This window comes from Myxine glutinosa, chromosome 1 (assembly GCF_964187855.1).
Source record: "Myxine glutinosa chromosome 1, kmMyxGlut1.1, whole genome shotgun sequence".
Classification (NCBI taxonomy): domain Eukaryota; kingdom Metazoa; phylum Chordata; class Myxini; order Myxiniformes; family Myxinidae; genus Myxine; species Myxine glutinosa.
In genome coordinates this window covers 12275499-12299506 of record NC_136261.1, presented here as the reverse complement: position 1 = coordinate 12299506, position 24008 = coordinate 12275499, and the positions used below count along the sequence as shown (strand labels likewise).

General features: G+C 46.1%; 1 protein-coding gene across 1 annotated transcript in view; it reads left to right on the top strand.

The window, feature by feature from the left end:
- LOC137418273 (uncharacterized) overlaps positions 1 to 24008 on the top strand; it is a 52219-nt gene that overhangs the window by 20155 nt on the left and 8056 nt on the right. Inside the window, exons 2-3 of the mRNA XM_078782418.1 lie at positions 12929 to 12992; positions 14786 to 14937. Of these exons, the coding sequence (XP_078638544.1) occupies positions 12962 to 12992; positions 14786 to 14937 (183 nt within the window). The 5' untranslated portion in view covers positions 12929 to 12961. The remainder of the gene's footprint in view (positions 1 to 12928; positions 12993 to 14785; positions 14938 to 24008) is intronic.

Here is a 24008-nt window from a genome sequence, read left to right as displayed (position 1 = left end):
TGTTTCTCCTCCACTGTCTGGGGAAGCACATGCGGCCTTCAGCTTTCTTGCGAGCCAAATAATAATCAAAACTCCTTTTCAATTGCCGTAGCAGAAACCCTCTCCTCACAGCCCGCACAAAATGGCCAAGCCTTCTCCTCCAGCACAAAAACCCAAGAGAGCGATTCTTCTTTCAACGGTCTTTTTCCCTAGAACTTTCTCACTGACGTCACACTGGCCAATCCCCATCGAATCACCCCATGGTCGTGCCTGACCAATGACGAACTTCAGGGTGGGACCTGCCAGCTTACCTTGGCGTGAGCGTCATTAAGGCGTGGCTTACTTGCCGATCAGCAATGTTCGGGTACTGTCGGCGGTTCCAGTGGTTGTTAAACGGAGGTTTTATGGCCAGCCTTGTTGTGGTTGTAAAAACGTAAGAAAAAGCCATAGGGGGCAATCACATACTGGGGGAAAACTCACCTTAATCCCTAACTAGTTAACATAGCTTCACCCCCGTGTGAAGACGCATAACAATTTTAAGCTCTAGATTCCCCACTTAAATACATCCGAGATGTCTCCTACACGTCCACGGTCCACTTTTACTATACGATCCTACCTTTACTATGGTATTCCATCATCTACCCTGTTACGACCTGAAGCACCCCAAGCCTAGCTTTCCATCACACCGGCTTTATTTATGGGTCATCACACACAAAATCTATTCCTTATCACACTCAAAATAGGAAATCTATTCCTACACATAAAACCAAGAAGGGAGAAGACAGGGAAAAACCAGAGTAGGCAGGTCCAAGAGTAGGCCCCAAGGCAGGCCCAGCAGTAGGCCCCAATGCAGGCCCAGTAGTAGTCCCCAGGGCAGGCCCCGCGGTAGCAAGAGTTTAATCCAAGTCAAATCGTCAGGTACAGTTATGGCCGCAGGGGTGTATCCGGCACAAGTCAACCTTCAGGTACAGAGGTGGCCGCAGGGGTTGATCCGGCACAAGTCAACCTTCAGGTACGGAGGTGTCCGCAGGGGGTGATCCAGCACAAGTCAACCTTCAGGTACTGAGGTGGCTGCAGGGGTGGATCCGGCACAAGTCAACCTTCAGGTACAGAGGTTGATCCGGCACAACCTTCAGGTGGAGAGATTTCCGCTGACAACGCTACAAGCACACAAAAAGGCACTCCACCATGATGCCTCTTCCAACATGGCCACTCCCTCCTCTGAATCACTTTCCTGACCCCTCCCCTGCCCCACAGCCAATCATAGGCTTTATACCTGTGGACCAAACCACTTGGTCTAACTCAAAGGGGGGGGGGGGGGGGGGGGGGAGGGAGGAAGAAGAAAAGAAGGAAAAATATATAAAACAAGCACACAAAAAGGCACTCCGCCATGATGCCTCTTCCAACATCGACACTCCCTCCTCTGAATCACCTTCCTGACCCCTCCCCTGCCCCACAGCCAATCATAGGCTTTATACCTGTGGACCAAACCGCCTGGTCTAACTCAAAGGGGGGGGGGGGGGTGGGGAGGGGGGGGGGAGGAAGGAAGAAGAAAAGAAAGGTCATAGACCGTAACGACCCCCACAAACGTACAGTAATATGAACGTACCCAAAAGGGTGTTGAAAGAAACATAACTGGCAAAGCCAAATGCCATTACATTCTACCTTTCAGAAGCATAATTGTCGGTTATAAAACTCACCCAATATGTCGGATAAATATGTGAGGGACATACATACATACTGTTACGTGCTCCTCCCCAAACCCCGGTCATGGTGTACCCCCGAGCCCTGAGAGGAGTCATGGCAGAAAGATGTGTTATTCTGTATCTCAAAGATCAATGGTGAAACCACACCAATTGTCACCAACAAACAAGTATTGTATTAAGGTCACACAAGAATAACAGTACAATAACAATATTAATCAATTGTAAAATCAATATATCATTCCAATGATGGTACCATCAGTTTCGTACAATATAACTCACTGTGCTCCAAGTGAGCGAAAATAACATTCCCAATGTCTCTGTCCCAGCTTCAAGCCAAAGTCGATCCACGCTTCAGTGATTGTCAGAACGATGTTGTATCGAGACCAGAATCCCACTCGGTTGACAGTCACACTGCCCAAAATGGGCAAAAGTGTCCTCAAGAGGCGGCTGGGAAATCACACCTTCGGGTATGGACGTTCAACGGCTCCCAATCGGCGAACCGCAATTTCCCACTCAAAATCCACGTTACACACACACACACCAGGTTAACGGCTGGATCCGTTGAAATGGTTGAAGCGAGGGGAAAAACCTGGAGCGATGCGAAATCAGGTGCGAGGTAAAATGGCCAACGGTCCGTTCTCGAGACGTAACGGCACTCCAATGATTCTCTTCGGAATCAACCGCAAAACCTGTCACACAGGTTTATCTGTCACAGCGATAACAACTCTGTCGCAGGAATCCCTTTCCCAGGAAACCCCAAAGTTCGCTAGTGACCTCAGTTCGCCAGCGTTTGCTCCAGACCTCCAAACAGCTCGGCTTCTGCCCCGACCTCACTCGCTCCGCCTCCTTTCCTCTTCTTCCTCCTCTTCTTCCTCTTCCTCTTCGTCCGGTTCCCGATCCGGTTTCCGGTTTCTTTTTAAAACATGAACTTTTTTTTTCACCTTTTGAAAACAGTTATCTCCAATTCACTTAAACGATAACAATAATAGTACATGCAACCAAAAATGTTTACTGTGGATGAGAACCAAAACAATGGAAATAACGAATCCGTAACAATACGGAGAGACAAACGCTGTAAACACAGGAACCAAACATCTAGGCCGTAAAAAAATCGTTTGTTTAATCACAAATTTGCCAATTCTAAAAGTCTCTTTATGAGTTTGAAGAAGAGGAAAAGCGCGATTGTATGGTTTATTCACAAAGGAGTTTGAACGGACACATTTATTATACTACAACAGCAGAAACCCTTTAGAAGGACACGGAACAAGAACACAAAATTATATGCACTGTAGTGATATTTTGCGAAACAATAGAAAAATATATAAAACTCCACAGAAGGAACCCACAAACAGCAACAACACCAACGATAACAATCGACTGTTATATAAGGTCATTATTTTCACGTGTTTTACTGTATGTTTTCACGTGTTTGTGTTTCACACTGAATGAAAAACGTAGAGGTAGAGCATGCAGATTGTGATACATGACAGGTTCAACGATATGTCCGGCCTGAACAGTATAGGAATCAAAATGGCGGTGTGTGGAGTCAGCCGTCGTACCACCTTAATGACATCACATCACCCCTGTCATGTGACCAGATCCTCAGCTCTGATTGGAGTACGTTTGAGGGGACATACATAATCTGGTCGATGTCTGGTGAATAAATAAATCGCTCTGTCTGTCCCTATGAAGAGTTACCAGGCCTCAGTGTTCACCCCACGCCTGTAACATGCCACAAGCCAAGCCCCATGTTATTCCCAGAGAGCTCTATACCATGCGATGATTTTGAGACCGAATGAGGGAAAGTCGTTGTAATGGTCTGGTCGAAATCTTCTATATTATAAAAGGAGCAGTGTCTGTCTGTTTGTCGTGTTATAACTTGAGAACAGATTAACGGATTTCAATAAATCCAACTACGGTGGATTTGGGTAACTCGCAGGAGTTTAAGGCTCCGGCTAGTATAATTTTTAAAGTGATTCTTCACCATTGGGAGATGGGGCCAAAAACGATCCATAGGAGGACATCTCAAAAAGTTGTGGACGGATTTGGATGAAACTTTGTGGAGAGGTTGGGTGTCTGACAAGGAATAATTGATTCGATTTTGGTGAAGATCAGAATATGGATTCGGATGAGAATTATTTAATTTTTTGAGTGAATCTTCACCATTGAGTGATAGGGCTAAAACCAACATATAGCAGAAAATATCTAAGTTATGGACGGATTTGAACAAAACTTGGTGGACAGGTTGTGAGAGTGACAAGGACGAATCGATTCAATTGTGGTGAAGATCTGGATCCGGCTAGTATAATTTTTTTTTTTGCTGCCATGCATCCTCCCACCAAGCCCTCTCCCTCCCACAGATCTCCCGATGTCCCTGCTCTCCATTTTGTCTCCCGCTCCCTTTATCGTAATTGTCCTAGTAGCACACATATGACAGGTGTGCCTCTGTCATTGGAAGTCCTTTCATAGCCCCACCCACAAACAAGAGGCGTTTACACATACAAAATTAGTGTCTACCCTGTCGATAAATTACATAAGCTGCTCCCTCAGCATCATGTGTAACAAACAGCTTCTTCTGCCAGGTACCTGTAAAATGGCAATCTAACCTGCGTGAAACACATAAACTATACAACACTTACCACAGTTTAGATATCGATTTCCCGCTCCCTCCCTCCCCCTCCCCCCCCCCCCTCTCTTTCCACATAACAATAAAGTACATTGTTGATTTGTATAATGATCCTAACATGTAGGAAAATGTTCGGAGAACGCTTGGATTCGGAAGAGGATCAGAAAGCAGTATTCAGGATTGCAAAGCAGATAGCGAAAGAGAGGTGTGATGTGATGGGGGTGAGTTGCTTGAAGGATGAAGTGGGACAAATCGTTGTGGACCCAGATGGAATTAAAGGAAGATGGAAAAGATATATGGAAATGCTGTTGAATACAGAGAATGAATGGGATGGCAACATAGAGAGTAATCCAGTTTTAGGACCGGCAGAGAAGATAACTGAGAAGGAAGTTGAGGAAGCGATAAAAGCAATGAAGGGTAGAAAAGCGGGAGGGCCGACGGGAGTTGTGGGAGATATGTTGAAGGCAGCAGGAAGTTGGGGTGTGAAGAGAATGACAGGGATCTGTAATCTGGTGGTGAAAGAAGGCCGCATTCCAGTGGATTGGGAACTGAGTACCCTCGTCCCTCTATACAAGGGGAAAGGTGACCCTCTGGAGTGTGGCTCGTACCGAGCGATAAAGTTATTGGAGCATGGAATGAAGGTATTGGAAAGGGTGTTGGAGAGGAGGATAAGGAAGAAAGTGAAGATCGACGAAATGCAGTTTGGATTCATGCCAGGAAGAGGAACGACAGACGCGCTTTTCATTGTGAGGCAGTTGCAGGAGAAGTACATGGAGAAGAGGAAGAAGTTGTTTCTTGGGTTTGTTGATCTGGAGAAAGCATTCGATCGGGTTCCACGCAAAGTATTGACATGGGCATTGAGGGAGTTAGGAGTGGAGGAATGGTTGATCAGAGTAGTGATGGCAATGCACAAAAGAGCGCGCACAGCTGTAAGGACGAAGGACGGGAACAGTGGTGAGTTTGAGGTGAAGGTGGGAGTGCATCAGGGGTCGGTACCAAGTCCACTACTATTTGTAGCTGTGATGGAGGTGCTGGCTCAGAACGTAAAGGAGGGTTTACCATGGGAGTTGTTGTATGCAGATGATCTGGTGTTGATTGCGGAAAGTATGGATGGACTGAAGGAAAAGATGTACACGTGGAAGGAATGTATGGACACAAAAGGTCTGAAGGTGAATATCGGAAAGACGAAGGTGATGGCAAGTGGTAAAGCATGTGGTGAGGTGGAAAGAACTGGGAAGTGGCCCTGTGCTGTGTGTAGGAAGGGTGTCGGAGTGAACTCCATTCAGTGTACAATGTGTGCTGAGTGGGTTCATCAAAAATGTAGTGGTCTGAGAGGGTCATTAACCAGTGTGGCAGCTACATACAAATGTAAGGTGTGCACAGAGGGAGCTGCAGATGGAGGAAATGTTGAGTTGGATCTTGGAGACGGCGTGAAGCTGGAAGGTGTGAAAACATTTTGCTACCTAGGAGACATGCTGAATGGAGAAGGTGGATCAGACTCGGCAACGGTTGCTCGAGTGAGATGTGCATGGAAGAAGTTTCGGGAACTGAGTGGCGTGCTGATGATGAGGGGAGTGTCGTTGAAGCTGAAGGGAAAGGTGTATGCTGCATGTGTGAGAAGTGTTATGATTTATGGGAGTGAGACATGGGTAATGAACGTAGAGCAGCAACGAAGGTTGGAAAGGGTGGAAATGTGAATGGTTCGACGGATGTGCGGAGTATCGTTGAGAGAGAGGAAGACAAATGATGAATTGCGAAAGATGATGGGAATAGAGCCTGTGATTGATGCTGTGAAGAGGAACAGGTTGAGATGGCTTGGTCATGTGTTGAGGAAGGATGAAAGTGACTGGTTGAGAAGAGTGATGGAAATGAATGTAGAAGGAAGTAGAAGACAGGGAAGACCGAGAAAGACTTGGCTAAAGATGGTGGAAGAGGAAATGCGGGCAAGGGGGTTAACAAGGAGAGATGCAGAAAATAGGGTAAAATGGAGAAGATTGTCATGGGGACCGCAAGGCTAACCCCCACTCTAGCAGGGAATATGGCCTTTAAAATGCATGTTGTTGTTGTTGTTGATTTGTATAATGTCCATTGTCGATGATGTGAACAATATATTGTTATTAATCTAATTAATGACATCAATGGAATGTTGATTGAGGTATAAGAATCTTGGTTATGAACTTGATTGTGATAATCTAACAATGAAGTGTAACTTATAAAATGTATGCTTATAATTACATGGTAATGGGAGTAAATAGTGTGTGTAAATAACCCATATGAAGTAAATAAATTTCTCACAAGTATGCACCAACTATTTATTCATATATTATGTCAGTGGGGTAGAGATACTTTAGACCAGGTAGATTTGTGTGGGTAACATGCTCCGACTGACGTGAAGAAGAAGAACCACCACCTTGTAATAAGTAGAGGACCTGTTTCGCCCAGATGTCGGATTAAGGTGTATCTTCGTCCCCATTACGTGGAATGGGGCATGTTAACTAGTGTTACGGATTCCGGATTTATGTGAATTACTATTCAGGTCATTGCTTATTAATGTTTATTCTATTAAAGGTTGTTGTGGTTAAATGGTTAGAGGCGCTCCTGATAACAGGAGACCGGAAACGGGATGGTGAACCGGGAGAAGAAAAAAGACACGAGGTCCGGGAGAAAGCGGCCATCTTCTGCTCCTCGCCCAGCTCCGACACGAGCGGCGTCGATATTGATCAGCGTTGGGAACGCTGAGTTTGAAAAGCCCGTCTGGCGAGAGGAGTTACCTGCGCGGGGTAATTACCGGTTACGCGTCAAGTTGCTGGGGATTCCTGCACGGAACCAAGCGTCCGGCACCGTTCACCTAATCGTCTACAAGGACGCGTACGGCAGGCGCCTGGGGCCTCGCGCGCTTTGCAAGCCCCGGAGCCGCGATCACGAGCACCGACCTCGGTGGGCTGCCGAGGAGGTGTCCCCCAGCAGCAGCCGTTCCCGGTACGGGACGTGCACGGTTGAAGCACGTCAGGAAGGGTCCGTTCAACCGCCCGCGTGCGGAGATCGAACTGCAGGGGCCCCGAGACATTGTGAGAGACATTGACCATGGAGGGAGCCGTGAGTGGGGCTCAAGGGAGGAATATATAAGATGGTCATCTTAGAGCTATTGTTGATGAGTCTACATCTTTGTAATATTGTTGATTGAGGGTTGATTGTTGTCGATTGATTGGGAATAGATTATCCATTAATCCGGATCCTTGGTGTGGGGGGTTCTTATTGACTTGAATTGTTGTGTCTTTCATATTGATTGCGTTATGAAAGCGTATAAATCATATATCTTTCTGGTGGGGTTCCTCCCACGGTCCGGGGGTCACCAAGACCAGGTCGTTACCGGGAGGACCACGTAACAGAATTGGGGGCTCATCCAATTGAATTCCGGGATATAAAATTGTATAAAATAATATTTTTATTAATTAAAATTAATTAATTAATTATTAATTGGTAAATTTTTGGGAAATTGTGGTAAAGTCTTGGGTGAAGGTTAACAGGTGTTAACGATAGGCACCATGGCGTTTGTGGCACAGAACTATGCGGTAACCCCGAGTGAGGCACAGTTCCGAGCGTTACTAAAATCGGACCTCTTGAAATTGGCCAAACATTTTAACTTGGAGGTCCGAACTAATTTGAGGAAGGCAGAGTTGCAGACCGCGGTGATACAATCTATGGTGGGATTAGGAACATGGGACGAGTTAGCCTGGGAGTGGCTACCCGAAGAACCAGAAGACGTTGAGCTCCGGAAACTGGAGTTGCAATTACGGAGCCAGGAACGGATAAAAGAAGAAGAAAGGAAAGCAGAAAAGGAAAGCAGAAGAGAGGAGAGAAGAGAAACAAGTAGAAGAAAGGAGAGTGGAACGAGAACTCCAGGAAAGGTTAGAAAGGATGAAAACAGAGGAAAGGAAAGCAGAAAAGGAAAGAGCAGAAGAAGAAAGGAAAGCAGAAAAGGAAAGATCAGAAGAGGAAAGGAAAGCAGAAGAGAGGAGAGAAGAGAAACAAGCAGAGGAAAGGAGAGTGGAACGAGAACTCCAGGAAAGGTTAGAAAGGATGAAAACAGAGGAAAGGAAAGCAGAAAAGGAAAGAGCAGAAGAAGAAAGGAGAGTGGAATGAGAACTCCAGGAAAGGTTAGAAGGGAGAAAAGCAGAGGAGAGGAGAGCTGCAAGGGAACTCGAAGCAGAGGAGAGAAAAGCCGAAAGGGAATTAAAGGAACGTTACATGGCGCTTCAGCAAGAAATTAAATTCAAGGAGCTGGAGTTAATGAGAGAACGGGGAGAGGTACCACCCTTGCTGACTGGGCCGACACCTAGCCAGAACACCTGGGATATGGGCAGACATGTGAGGCTGGTTCCACCCTTCAGTGAAAAGGAAGTCGCTAAATTTTTTCCACACTTTGAGAAAGTGGCTCGACAGTTAAACTGGCCGGAGGAGGCCTGGACCATACTAGTGCAAAGTGTGCTGGTGGGTAAAGCTCAAGATATTTATTCGGCGCTACCAATGGACCAATGTGCAGATTATGAGGTATTGAAGAAGCACATTCTCAAAGCCTATGAGTTGGTTCCTGAAGCTTACCGGCAAAAATTCAGGAATGCCAGGAAGAGGGAGAGTGAGACACATGTGGAGTTTGCCAGAGTGAAAGAAAACATGTTTGATCGGTGGTGTGAGTCAAAAGGAGTCGGGAAAGACTTTGAAGCATTGCGTGACTTGATCCTGGTGGAGGAATTTCAACAGTGTGTCCACGAGGACATCAAAGTGTACCTGCAGGAAATGAAAGTACCAAAGTTGTGGGACGCAGCCACCATGGCAGATGATTATGCCTTAACACACTGGATAGGGGTCCACAAACCTAACTCCTCACCGAGACTTCAGCAGGGGAGTTATGGAACACCCGGTGCGGAGAACGACAATACATGGCGGCGGCCTCGAGAGGATTATGGGGACAACTCTGATACCCCAACTGTTCAAAATCAGGGGGCTACTGGCCCAAGACAAACTTATTTCCCGGGGGGCCCGAGGCAGACCACGAGTTTTTCCTCCGGGCCTACTTGCACCTTTTGCAAAAAACCTGGACACTTGATGTCCAGTTGTTACCTCATGAAAAGGGACAACCCAGAGCGGAGTCCGACGAGTACAACTCCGAATGCGATGCCAAACGTAAGAAATCGCCCACAGAAGAGTTACCAACCATTTATTTATGAGGGGTTTGTCTCACTGGAGGGAGACTTGACTAACCCAAGACCTGTTAGGGTATTGAGGGACACAGGAGCCCATCAATCCTTAATGCTTGAAGGCATTTTGCCATTGTCAAAGAGTACAGCAACTGGTGATAGTGTTCGGTTGCAAGGGATCGGTGGCTGTGTTGGTGCCCCACTTCATGTCATCCATTTGGAATCCGATTTGGTGTCAGGACCGGTCACCGTCGGTTTACAAGCCACGCGTCCTGTAGAGGGAGTATCTGTGGTTATCGGGAATGATTTGGCCGGGGGTCAAGTTTATGGTACCCCGGGGGTTGGTAAAGAGCCCAGCAGGGAAAATAACACCACACCAGCTCGGGATGGCGACAAAAGTACCAAGTTATTTGTAGGGGGACTGAACTTCAAAACAAAGGAAGCAGTTCTGACCTCTGTCTTCAACAGATATGGGCCGCTGGTGGAAGTGCGGTTGGTAAAAGACAGGGAAACGCAACAGTCAAGAGGGTTCGGCTTTGTCACGTTTGCAAGCGCAAAAGACGCCAGAGAGGCAGAGAAGAATTGGAATGGTAAGGATTTGGAGGGTCGGACCATAACCGTAGGGAAGGCATTTCGTAGGCGTCGAGAGGTCTACAGAAGAGGACAATTTGGCGGTAGTTTTGGTGTTGGCAGCAGCCGATATTACTATGGAGGCTCCCAGAGTTACAGCATCCCCCGAAAGAATGATTGTCAGAGCACTGGCCGAGACGGAGACCGCCAGTCAGGTGACTACTGGGTCAAGTGGTCCCACCGTAACTGTTAGGAGTCCAGAGAAGTTGAAGCACTATATACGGCGGAGCCGCCGAGCCTGGGCTCCTACACGGACTAACCGTGAACGCCACGTTCTTAAAGGCGTCCAGGTAGTGAACTTTCCTGCACGGACTAACAGTGAACTCCACGTTCTTAAAGGCGTCCATGTAATGAACTTTCCTCCCCGGACTAACCGTGAACTCCACATTCCTTAAGGCGTCCATGTAGTGTATACTCAGCTTGGCCTCCCGAAAAAGTGCTATCGAGTTGTTTAACTTTGGGGTTTTGGTCACCACCCCTTAACCGGCATTCAAGAGAAACTAGAAGTGTGACGCTTGGTCCAGAGTGAATTACCTTTTGGAATCTCTGGGGGTTTTGTGAAATATTGTTGCTTTGTTTTTTGAGATGTGATAATTGTGTCCGGGGGAACTGATGATTTGGGGTGTGAGTTATCTTGTTTGTTTATCAGATTTGGCCTGCAAAGAAAGTTTTCGCTGGGTTCAAACTTTCTTTCTTGAAGGGGGGGAGTGTTACGGATTCCGGATTTATGTGAATTACTATTCAGGTCATTGCTTATTAATGTTTATTATATTAAAGGTTGTTGTGGTTAAATGGTTAGAGGCGCTCCTGATAACAGGAGACCGGAAACGGGATGGTGAACCGGGAGAAGAAAAAAGACACGAGTTCCGGGAGAAAGCGGCCATCTTCTGCTCCTCGCCCAGCTCCGACACGAGCGGCGTCGATATTGATCAGCGTTGGGAACGCTGAGTTTGAAAAGCCCGTCTGGCGAGAGGAGTTACCTGCGCGGGGTAATTACCGGTTACGCGTCAAGTTGCTGGGGATTCCTGCACGGAACCAAGCGTCCGGCACCGTTCACCTAATTGTCTACAAGGGCGCGTACGGCAGGCGCCTGGGGCCTCGCGCACTTTGCAAGCCCCGGAGCCGCGATCACGAGCACCGACCTCGGTGGGCTGCCAAGGAGGTGTCCCCCGGCAGCAGCCGTTCCCGGTACGGGACGTGCACGGTTGAAGCACGTCAGGAAGGGTCCGTTCAACCGCCCGCGTGCGGAGATCGAACTACAGGGGCCCCGAGACATTGTGAGAGACATTGACCATGGAGGGAGCCGTGATTGGGGCTCAAGGGAGGAATATATAAGATGGCCATCTTAGAGCTATTGTTGATGAGTCTACATCTTAGTAATATTGTTGATTGAGGGTTGATTGTTGTCGATTGATTGGGAATAGATTATCCATTAATCCGGATCCTTGGTGTGGGGGGTTCTTATTGACTTGAATTGTTGTGGCTTTCATATTGATTGCGTTACGAAAGCGTATAAATCATATATCTTTCTGGCGGGGTTCCTCCCACGGTCCAGGGGTCACCAAGACCAGGTCGTTACCGGGAGGACCACGTAACACTAGTTATAGGGATTATGTTAACTACGACCTTGTTAGTCAAACCTCTGTGATCTATCCTTTGTCCTTTATGGCACCGCACCATAGACACGAGTTAGAATTGCCATTAAACTACACTAAATAACAATAAAAACCAACCGGAAGCAAGGCATTGAGCACTAGGGCTAACAATCCCGCCTGACAGACACACATCGGTCGAGAAGGCTGAGCCACGCCGAGAAGGGCAGTGATTGGGTGGGAGTTGACCAACAGGAAGGCCGGAGCAAGAAGCAACTCGCTGATTGGCAAGGTTTGACCGATGCCATCAGAAGGGGACTGCGTGTGGAATGATGGAGAGCTTAGCATGCATGGTGGCCTGCGGGCATTGGTGGAGAGGCACAGATGACGTCACAAGATGGTCAATAAACGAACTCTCGGACCGACATTTTCTCTCTCGCTTGTTCCTCACGCCTTCCTCTGCCATCGACTCTCTTCTCTTGGTACCGGACTCTGGTGGAAGATGGTTGTGCGTGGACGAAGGGCTCCAGGAAGCGATCGGACCGACCGTGTTCAGAGACGCCATCGGAGACGTACAGAGGCTGCAGGAAGAGCCGCGGCCCGGGAACTGCGGTTCTCCGTGTGAACGACGAGTGTACAAGCGCTGTAGCGTGAAAGGGTGCATTGAGGCCTACTGGGAGTGTTCCCACGTAAGGAACTCCAGACCCGTTCACAGACCCTGACGAGGTCCCACCAGTGATTGGAACTAAGTGCACACACGCTCCATTATTTTCCAGGTTATTCTTCCCTTCGTCTGTGTTCAAATCTGGTGTGGGGGACGTCCCGTTTAGGAACTTAGTTTTACCGTCGCGCTTCTCTTTGTCCCGGCATTCCGTTTTAATAAACCTGTTTATTTTTGTACATTTGAACCCGTTTTGTTTGAGTTATTTTCTTTGCAGGCTTTGGGACTGCTGGCGGACAACAGGTCAGCTCTTCAGTTTTCCCTTCTCTTTCGTCCTCTGTATATATAGTAAAATCCACATTTGATCAGTCGCCTCAGAGTTAAAAGCTTGCTTTGGCTATCCGTGATCCCTGTGGTGTACACCTGGGAAATCACGCGACAATATATTTGTTTAAAAACTTATAAAATGAACCTGAGTTGTATAAAGTTATAAATGGACACTCTCTCTGTTTTACTGAATTTACTTTTCTCTCCAGAAACTGAACAAGTGAAGAAGCGAACAAGACGCCATGTTTCCATGGATCATTTTATTCCTTACAGGTGAGATTTCTGTCCTCTTTAACTCCTCTTTACCATCTCCTCTTTGTCTCCCTAGTGTCATGACATTCTGTCTAACGTCTGAACCCAGGTGTCAGGCGTCTTTTGCCCGCTACGCGGCCGTTATAAGAACTCGGTCATTCAGCGCTATGATCATACCTGAGACATTAACTGTATGCTATGTTGGTGAATAACTAGATGGTACGTACCGCCACTTTGTTACGGCTTGCTTGCTTGTGCTCATCTGTAAACTCATTACTAGTTCAGATGTATGCTGATTTATTGATATGATGTTCGCTGGTTCTCTTTACAGGTATTGTTAGGGATCGAATGATATTAAACTCATGATCTGAGCCAATGTTGTAACTCTGATTCTTACAACACCTAGCATTTATTACCCCGCACACATAAAGTGAAAGGTCGGGTTAAGCAATTGGTTCATGTTCGTCCATCCATCCGTCTATCTGTTTTTTCAGTTTATTATTGTCAGTTTATAATTCAGAAACAGTTTATTTAAATGGAATGTTATAGTTTGAACACAAATCTGAACCTGAAAAGGAAGACAAGTTTGACGTTTTAATGTACTTTGGCTCTGAATTTGTTCCGATTGCGCATGCACAGGGAGGAATAAGATAATATCTTAATAATAAGTTTCCCGGCCGTGGCTCTTCCTCCGCACAATCTGTCTGCTTGGCAGTCAAACAAATTGAAAATCATTCCAAACAGGAAACGTAGTTTTTTAAGGACTTTATAAATGACACAAACAACAGGCACAAATAACTAATGTAACGTGTTAGGGTGGTGTGAAACAGTGGTAAATGGAATTCAATTTATTTATATGCTTTTAAATGTCTGTAAACCTCTATTAAAATTGAATTGTACTTGAAGACTATAAAAAATATGCCGTGATGACATCACGAAATGCCGTGATGGTTTCTACTTTCTAAACGTGAAATTCGTGGATCGCCATATGCAGATTCGTCATTGACTGGGTATGGAACAAACGTACCCGTTTGTATGCGAACGGGTACGTTTTTCATGGAAGTCCTTCACGAACTTGCTGTCCATGTCTGACGTGCGACTGAAGGTGCTACAGGAATGTGGAATTTATTGGTTTCATGCTTTAGCATTCGCCGTTTCTGCATTGTCTGTTTGCTTCTGGCCTCCCACCCATGCGTAGCATGGGTACTTCACTCGTAATGACTATGTACGGATCAATAAAGCATCCATCTCTTGAATCGCAACTAAAAATCCTCTCACTGCAGCGTATAAGTGTGGTTGCTGTATATGACTGCTTCAGGAGCACGAAACTTCTGGATTTTTTAAAACAATCTTTAAAATCACTCAATATTACAGAACATTTGTTTTTGATTCAGAACTTAGTATATCCTTTGAAATCAGAAAATAAAAAGAAATGGCATTGACAAGTACAGGAGGGCCTTGCGGTTTGTGGTTTTCCCCTTCGTGGATTTGCTCGATGGCGGTGAATTTATTGAGGCAAGGTTTGCAGATTGTGGTCAACGCGCTGGTGACACCTCAAAAGCGAACAATCTGCCTGAGCCGTCGGAGGTGGGGGTAAATCAACACAGGCAGATAATGAAGGCTTTACTGTTGTTCCTTCAAAAAGGAAACTCTATGGTATTTATTGTCTATCTGTCTATCATGGAACAACTTTCATATACATCGAGGCTTTCGTGGAGTTTGGAGGTTGTGTTCATATTGAGAGAAATTTCTATTTTGTTGTGAAATGACAATATCTCTTCCTAAAGGTGTTACGTTATGATCTCTCCATCCAGTACCCATCAGCCAAGGTCTCATCACGAGCATCAGACCCTCTCCTGGAGAAAACGTCACCATCAACTGCACCTTATCCGTTCTTCCAGATGAGATCAGCTTAATCTCCATTCGGTGGATGTGGAAGCCAGCAGATGAATTTGCAGAAATTAAGGTTTGTTTCATTTTCATCTCTTTCTTCCCAATGTTTTGTGCTCTTTGGAGACATTTTATCAGGGGGTGCAAAGGACTGGTTTCCATACAGCTTCCATGCAGTAACAACAGTGCACAAAACAAACAGCCAATTACAGTCATGACAGTTGCAGGCAGTTGCAGGGGTAATACACATGTGCATCACATTATCCTGACCTTCAGATAGAACATGTACAATGACAATATCTCGACCATCAATGTGTACAATTTTCAATGGGTAACCTATGGTTGTACCAGCAGCCCCCATTGGAATAGTCATTGATTCTTCATCTTGAACTTCTCCAGAAAAACAAGAGCATTGTGGTCGTTATATACTATCATGTGACCACCCTTTGTGAACACCGTAGGGTAGCACGGATGACTAAACGAGCTTTTTTTTTTTTTTTTAACACGAGCCTCGATCTTGTATACAACAACAATAAAAAACATTCTGAGGCGTTCAGTTCAATGGAGGAGTTAATACGAGTGGGGAGCAAATGGGGGATAATATAAACCAGAGAGCTTACCTTCATGGATCCGACCGGCAGTCTTCAAACCTGTCATAAATAAACTCGCAAGAGACGGAATTAAAATGTACAAAAATAAACAGGTTGATTTAATAAAATGCCGCTAACAAGGAAACAACACGATAAAACTAAATTCCGAAATGGGACATCCCTAAAGACAGACTCGAAAAACAGACGAAGGGAAAAAGAACTGGAAAATAAATGTGTTTGGTTATTTAGTGGGCACTTAGCTCAACTTTCCCGGGTTGTCTCGTCAAGAATTGTCCAGGCCCTCCCAGAGCGCTCAATCCGGACGCGGCTCTGGTGCTGGCGGGAAAAGGCCTCCCTCACCCTCGTTCACTAGACCGCGCTTGTTGGCGCAAAACAGGCCTTATGCCCGAAGCGAACAGCAGGCGTGCAGCCCGCTCTTCCACGCCGTGCTCGTCCATCCGTCCTCTGCACGGAAAACCACAGTTTCCCGGCCGTGGCTCTTCCTCCGCACAACCACCAGCAAGATGTCCCAACACGGCCGCTCATGATGAAGCTTCCCTGTGCAGAGAGCAAAGCACAACCGCCACTATTGCTTATGGAACGAGAAAGCGCAAAAGGGAACATTCACTCTCTATGCCCAGATGCCAGAAATAACAAGGGGAATGAGGAGAAGATTCCGGCACACAACCGTTCACTGCCAGACCAAAACCGAAGGGAAAATGTCCGCTGCTCCAACGCTTTGTACGCGTGGCTCTCTCCTCATCTCCCGCCGCCCCTATGTCATCCAACCTGTGCGTGCCACCTCTACCAGTGCCTGTCAATCAAAACCCTGACCAATCACTGCCCATCGGGGCGTGGCTCTCGGCCTGCCCATCCTGTGTGATTCTCCATGTCGTGATAATCAGCCCTAGTGCTTCATGCATGGTTTCTGGTGGTTTTATTAATTAGTGGTGTAGTTATTGGGCGATTTTGGCGGTGTCATAAGGAATGAAGGAATAGATTAGAGGTATTTACAAACAGGGAATTAATTTACCCATAATCCCTGAGCTGATTAACAAGCCCCACCCCTCGTAGTGGGGACGAAGGTACAAGCTTAACCCGACAGTCCGGTCTAATACAAATTCCCTACTTATTACATGGGGTGGTTCTTCTTCTTCACGACAATCATAGCACACTAATCTATACATTCTACCTGGTTATAAGGTAATCATTGTCGACCCCCTACAAACGTAACAAAACAGTGGCATCGCTTGTCATTTCTTACATATTTTTCAAAATGCTGTAGATCGAAAACTAGGTTCAAAGCCAAAACCAAGCCCAAAGCCAAAACCAGGCTCAAAGCCAAAACCAGGCTCAAAGCCAAAACCAGGCTCAAAGCCAAAACCAGGCTCATAGCCAAAACCAGGCTCAAAGTCCAGATCTTCTATTGATCGAGTAGAAGAAGCTTTTTGATGCATGTTCAGATTTATAGAAAAGTAACTTACTGGCTTTTCAATTCCAGAGTCATCATCTTGAAACAGTACAGCTCCTCCACCAAAATCACTGGCATGGGTATGAGGGTATACCAACATACCCATGAGGGCATCATCATTTGCATGGGTATAAGGATACTGTTGTGGCCAAAAATATTGGTACCCTTGCACTTTTTTCAAACAATTTAAATTTTTTTTTTCACATTTCAAACACGTCTTCATGTTCTGATTCAGTGTGAACATTTTATCGCAGCATTACTCATGCCGTCGAATCACATAATTCCAATCGCTTGTAAATATGAATTAAAAAATGGTATCAATGACAGGCGCACACTATTCCCAAAACAGAAACGTAAAACATGAGCTTACCGTACTGGAACTGGGTACTATGTTTTTTCAATTTAAATAGCATGTTTTTTAAAAGCAGCATTACATTCTTTCTATACGTATTCTTTGTTGAAATGTATTGGAATGTATTGGAATGTGAACACTTAAAAACATAAATTTTGGTTATTATGGTCCCCTTCTGATTGTTGGCCTGGCGTTGAGGCGCCATTGGAACCATTGCACAGTCATGTGAAAAAGTAAGTACACCCGATGTAAAGTTTTGACTTTTTCAACATATTTCAACATACAGCTATTTGATCTTCATTTCAACAATATTGACAGATAAAGGTGATATAATATAACAAATAGCATGAAACATTTACATTTTGTAATCCATTGTATAATTTAAATAAACATAAATGCAAATTTCGCATGTGGAAAAAGTAATTACACCCCTACATTTATCACTACTTCAAATACCTAAAATATGAATCAGGTGCACCAGCTCAGATGCAAATGATTCAAACATCGTTGGAGAGGATCTTGGAGGAACCTGTCTTATTTAAACCTCAGACATTTAGTTTGGTTTGCTCTTTGTTGTTGAAGTGTGCGGCGTCACCATGCCTAGATCAAAAGAACTCCCTGAGGCCTTCAGAAAGAAGGTTACAGATGCCTACGAGTCTGGGAAGGGATTTAAAAAGATCTCCAAACAATTTGAAATCAATCATTCGTCTGTCCGGAAGATCATCTACAAGTGGAGAAGATTCTAAACAACTGCCAACTTGTTCAAGCCAGGTCGCCCCAGCAAGTTCAGCCCGAGAGCAGACCGCAAGATGCTGAAAGAAGTCTCTAAGAACCCCAGAATGTCATCACGGGACGTACAGGTAGCCTTTGCCACTGTTGATGTCAAAGTGCACGAGTCTACCATTAGAAAGAGGCTGCACAAATTTGATCTACATGGGAGGTGTGCCAGGAGGAAACCTTTGCTGTCCAGAAAGAACATCAGCGCAAGACTAAAGTTTGCCAATGAACACCTTGGCAAAGACCAGCACTTCTGGAACAATGTGCTCTGGACAGATAATTCAAAGGTAGAGCTATTTGGCCACAGTACCAGAAGACATGTTTGGCGAAAACCAAAGACAGCATTTGACAACAACAACCTGATACCAACTGTAAAGCATGGTGGTGGAAATATTATGGTTTGGGGCAACTTTGTTGCATCAGGGCCTGGGCAGCTCACCATCATAGAATCCACTATGAATTATTCATTGTACCAGAGGGTGCTTGAGGATAATGTGAGGCCATCTCTCGGAAATTGAAGCTCAACCGAAGGTGGACCTTGCAACATGACAATGACCTTAAACATACCAGTAAATCCACCAAGGAATGGCTGACAAGAAAGAAATGGAGGGTTCTGGAATGGCCAAGTCAAAGCCCGGATCTAAATCCCATCGAGATGTTGTGGGGGATTTGGGATTTGAATTTTTTTTGATTTTGGGATTTTTTTGGGTTGTGGGGGATTTGAAACGAGCTGTGCATGCAAGAAACCCCTCAAACATCGCACAGCTGAAAGAATTCTGCATGGAGGAGTGGGAAAAAATTTCTCCCAGTCGATGTCAGAGACTGCTAGACAGCTATAAGAAACGCCTACTTGAGGCTGTTTCTGCCGAAGGGGGCAATACCACCTATTAGAGCCAAGGGTGTACTTACTTTTTCCACATGCGAAATTTGCATTTATGTTTATTTAAATAATACAATGGACTACAAAATGTAAATGTTTCATGATATTTGTTATATGATATCACCTTTATCTATCAATATTGTTGAAATGAAGATCAAATAGCTGTATGTTGAAATATGTTGAAAAAGTCAAAACTTTACATGGGGTGTACTTACTTTTTCACGTGACTGTATACCCGACCATGGGCATGGAAAATTGAAGGAGACTGAATCACACTAAAATACGCCATTTGTGTCTGTCTGATGAATTTTTGATGCCAATACATGCCGTCGTTACTTATCCAATCTCAACCAAACTTGACAGGATGACCAAGGGTTACATAATGAAGGTTGTAGCGCATTCATTTGCCCCCCCTCCCCAAGGGGGTTTTCTTCCCCGAGCGGGTTTGCCCCGCCATTGCCGTCAATGGGATTGCATGTTGAGGTGTATATCCATATTAAGCTAGCTTTATCGTGGCATTTTCCTAAAGAAGAAGATTTATCGTGGCGTTTTTCCAAAGACGCTTTTAATAACAAAATTAATGATAATCACATATTTTTAATGTTATTACAAAACAATATTAATTCTAATGATGTTCCACTTCCCCAAGGCGTTTTTTCCTGCAGTGATAACGTGTACAAATAGCTTATAGTTTTAATGGAATTTCCATGGGAGCAATTGCATTTACAGGAAGTAAAAATATTATAAACCACAAACACCTATGCTTAGCTTTTTAAACAGTCGGTAATGCTCTTTACAACACGAAATGAAGAAATTTGGAGGAATTCCGACATCCGTGAAGTAAGGTTTACTTACAGAACTGATCGAAGATCTATTATATGTAATGAAAATGATGGATGACATCTGATGTCGTTCCCTCTCTAGTAAAAAAAATTTAAATTATTCTCACGTGGATTTCAACGACACAGTAATGCATATTGTTATGTTTATGGGGGTAGGTGAAAGGATACCGTCGGGATGATAGGATTGCATAATCCTCGCATGGACCGTGGATGCGTAGGAGAAATCTTGATTTACTTGAGTATGGAAACTGTAGCTTAAGATTGTTTGTGTCTTCATACAAAGGGTGAAGCCATGCAAATTAGTGAGGGATTGAGGTTAATTTTCCCCAGGATATGATTTTTCCCTCTGCGATTTTCCCCAACGTTTTACATTTACCAAGGCCGGCCATGAAAAACCTCCTTTTACCCGCAACAACTGCCAACTACAAGCAAGCAGGTTCTCGGACACTAAGCCTCGCCTCAATGGACCGCATAGGCGAAAACCTGCCGACGAGAGGCGGAGAAATTGGGGGGGGGGGGGGGGTTTGGAGTAAGAGCCTTCAGGCCATGCCCTGAGGGGCGTCATTGGACCATGGACATTGGACATAGGCAGAGCATGAGGCAATTTTGAGGGAACTTCATGATCGGCTCTGAGGAGTAAGAAGAAGAATCGGTGGATCTCTCTCGTTTTTGGACAAGAAGGCTGCGCTATTTTTTTCGACTTTGTGCTGACTGAGTTTGGTGTGCGTTTTGGAGGGTGAGGAGCTCTTGGTGGTGTCGGCAGCTATTGAGAGGTTTTGACTGTTGGACTCACCAGGGAGCTGAAGGCCGCGTTGTGCTCACCAGGGAGCTGAAGGCCGCGTTGTGCTCATCCAGGCAGTGGAGGAGGAAGGAGGCAGTCCTCGCGAGCTTACCACAGGCTCGATAGTGAGAGCCTTAGATTCGCGGCATTGCCACCATTTTGAGCTTCCTGCGAGGCACGCTTTGAGCATTTAACTTTAACGGCCACCAACCTCCTCAAAAAGGTGTCATTTTGAGGCCAAAGTTAAGTGCCAGCACGAAATGGACATTTTATTTTATGTCCATTTGTAGGTTGTTCGGGTTAGGGTCTCGGAGGGAGGGGTGATCATAGTGTCCGAGGTTTCCAAATTTATAGTGAATTGGTATTGGGAGGACGCGGACAGCACGTGGAAATTGAAGATAATATATTTTTTTCCTGAAGAGATTAAGCGTGCGAATGGGGAAAAAGCTGCTGTGCACGTAATGGCGGACGTGCATGAAATGGAGCAACGCGAAAGCAGCGAGGATGAAGGAAGGATGAAGGGTTGGAACTTCCCCCGTTCCTAGCATCAGTACCCCTGCCCCCGCAATGGCAGAGCCTGAGACGCAGGGAACAGGCACGATGACTTTCCAGGCCATGTTTAAATTGTTAATGGAAGTGAATAATAATACAAATGGAATGAAGGATCAAATGAATGAACAAAGGAATGAAATGAGGGATATGAAAGAACAAATGAATATGCAAACTGAACGATTGGTGGGAAAAATTGAGGGAATGAATGAACGAATGGAGGGAAAAATAAATGACGTCACCAAACAAATACGTTTTTGAAATTAAGGAGGAAATGACAAATTAATTGGGGGAACGAATTGATGGAATAGAGAAAAGAATGTAGGGTCAAATGAAGGACATGGCTGGGAGAATTCGAGATGAAATTGGAGACTCGATTTGGGGAAATAGAGAAAGAAATGGTATCCGAGTTTAAACTAAAACGAAAGTGGATGGAATTAAAAATAGAAGAGGGTAAAACCCAGGCTGTTTGAATGGAGGAAAAGTTGGAAGACATAATTGGGTCAACAAATAAAAGGATTGACAAGGTAGATAAGAACCTGGAAGGCTATTGTACCTGTGTGGATGCCAGAATGCAACAACCAAGAGAGGGACTTTTGAAGCACCAGGGTGGTGGTTTGACAGAGGAGGTAAAAGAGTTGGAAAACCCGTGCAACAGAACAAGAGCGGGTGTTTATAGGCAAAGGCCTGTGGGGGCCACAATTGACTGGGGAAAGGATAGATGAGATGTTGCAGGAGTGGCTGAATACCTGGGACAATACAATCAAAGGAGAGGTTGCTCGAGTCCAACAGAGTCTGCGAGACGAGGTGGGTCAGTTCATTAAGCATCTTCAAGACGAGATGAAGGTGACCCAGGGAACCCTCACCACAAGCCACATTTGGCCACAAGAGGCTCCAAAATTGAATACCCAGCTGGGGGGCTGTTTTGGTCCTGGGCTGGATTCGGACATGGAGGCGTCGGGGAAAGGAGCCTCGGGAACAACCATCCCCCTTGTACATTTTGATGGGTCAGGGAGTTTAAAGGCATTCCTGACGCAATTTGAATGCGTGTCCCAGCCCAATGGTTGGAGGGAGCGAGAACGCATGGAGAATCTGGTGGCGACATTGTAGGGGCCAGCCGCATACATTTTCAACGTGGTCCCAGATGGAATATTGACCAGTAAGGGCATTTGCGATGCCTTGAACCATAGGTTTGGGACAGGTGCAAGGTGCATCCTGGTCTGGGCGCAGCTGCTACATCGTAAATTAAAATCTAGTGAAACACTGCACGAGCTCGCCCAGCATATTTACTAATCTGTGAGGATTGCCTATCGGGACCTACCAGCACAGGCATGGGAAAAGCTGGCAATAGAGAGATTTATGGCTCCTCTTTCTGACCCCATGGTCCGAACTCTGGTGGAGTTGCAGGAACCGGCCACGGTGCACCTAGCGGCTGAGTGCGCGGTGAGACTGACCTTTTTAAAGAGGTTGAATCGTGCACCAGAGAGGTCACCTGTGGCGGTACGACAGGTGGAGTTACGGGATCAGGAAGAGAAGCAGGAAGAATCGGGCATTACCCGAATGCTAAGGGGGATCAGCCGCCAACTGTCAAATTTGACGAGGGGTAAATTTGCAGTGGGTGAGTCACAGCGGTGTGGTCCGGCGGGTTCACCATCGGGGTGACCCAGTCTGCGTCGGGTTGGCCCAGGAGTAAGCGGTGCTCCGGCTGGGGTTCCGAGGAGTCCGTTCATGGGGACTTGTTTTAGGTGTGTGAGAAGAGGACACTCGCAGCAGTATGGTCGGGAACCACCTCGGCACCAACCTCCCAACATGCTTCCCAGCTCAGAGAGGAGAGGACCTCCCGAAGGACCACAGGGAAGAGAAGGTCACTGCCTAGGGTTGGTCCGGCCACTTTCGGCTGTTTGGGAAACTAGAACGAGCCGAGCATACGGGGCCATTCTCGGCTGGCAAGTGTGTGGAGAAGCGCCCTTCTTTGGTGAAAGTAGTGAATTGTGGAAAAATTGGCACGGGTAATTTGAGGGTTTGATGTAAAATTGAGGGAGAATTTTGTGAAGCCATGGTGAAGACTGGGGCCAGTGACACCATTATTAATCCAATTGTGTTAGACCAAAGTGTTGGAGGCTGGGACAAAATTGATAGATTAGCAGGACAGCCTTCAACTGGCTATGGGGGCGACGGCTTCAACATTGGGTCGTGAGGTTGTGGATATGGAGTTGGGCAGTCTGGAGGTCAATGTGGTGGTGTGCGTGGCCGAGGTGTGCGACCAGTGTCTTCTGGGATTGAGTTTCCTGGTGGAACACGACTGTCAACTAGACTTTGGGCGAGGTCACATGTGGTTGGGTTCTGAGAGGCTGCAATTGGTTGGACTGGGGGATGATGTGGAGGTGCAGGGGACATGGCTGGAGGCACTGTGACCGTGCCTCCAAGGTCTGAGGCCATGGTAATGGTGTGCACCACATTGGTCAGCTTGGGCTAGTGGGGCCGAAAGATTGATGGTGGGCCGCACCCTCGTGGACACTCGTGGGCCTATGTTGGCCATTCGGCTGTTCAACTTGTCCGATAGCACTCGCACGATAAGGGGCAGAGCTACTGTAGCCAAGTGTGGTGGTGCAGTAGAGATCACCAGAGGAGGTGGATCCTTCCAGAGGAGGAGGTGGACTCGTAGGATCTTAAGCTTACAGTTTTTCTTCTTAAATACATCGAGATTGGCTTCCGACTCGCACGTGGTCCATGCTAATTGATACAATCCTAGCTCCACTATGGCATTTCTTCACCTACCCCCACAAACATAACAATATTGTACACCGCTCCTTTCCTATGCCATCTCCAGGCACTGCATGACGTCATTGCCAGGTCCCCTTCCGGAAATGAAAACACGCTGAAAGGGAGCACTCAGTTTTCACTC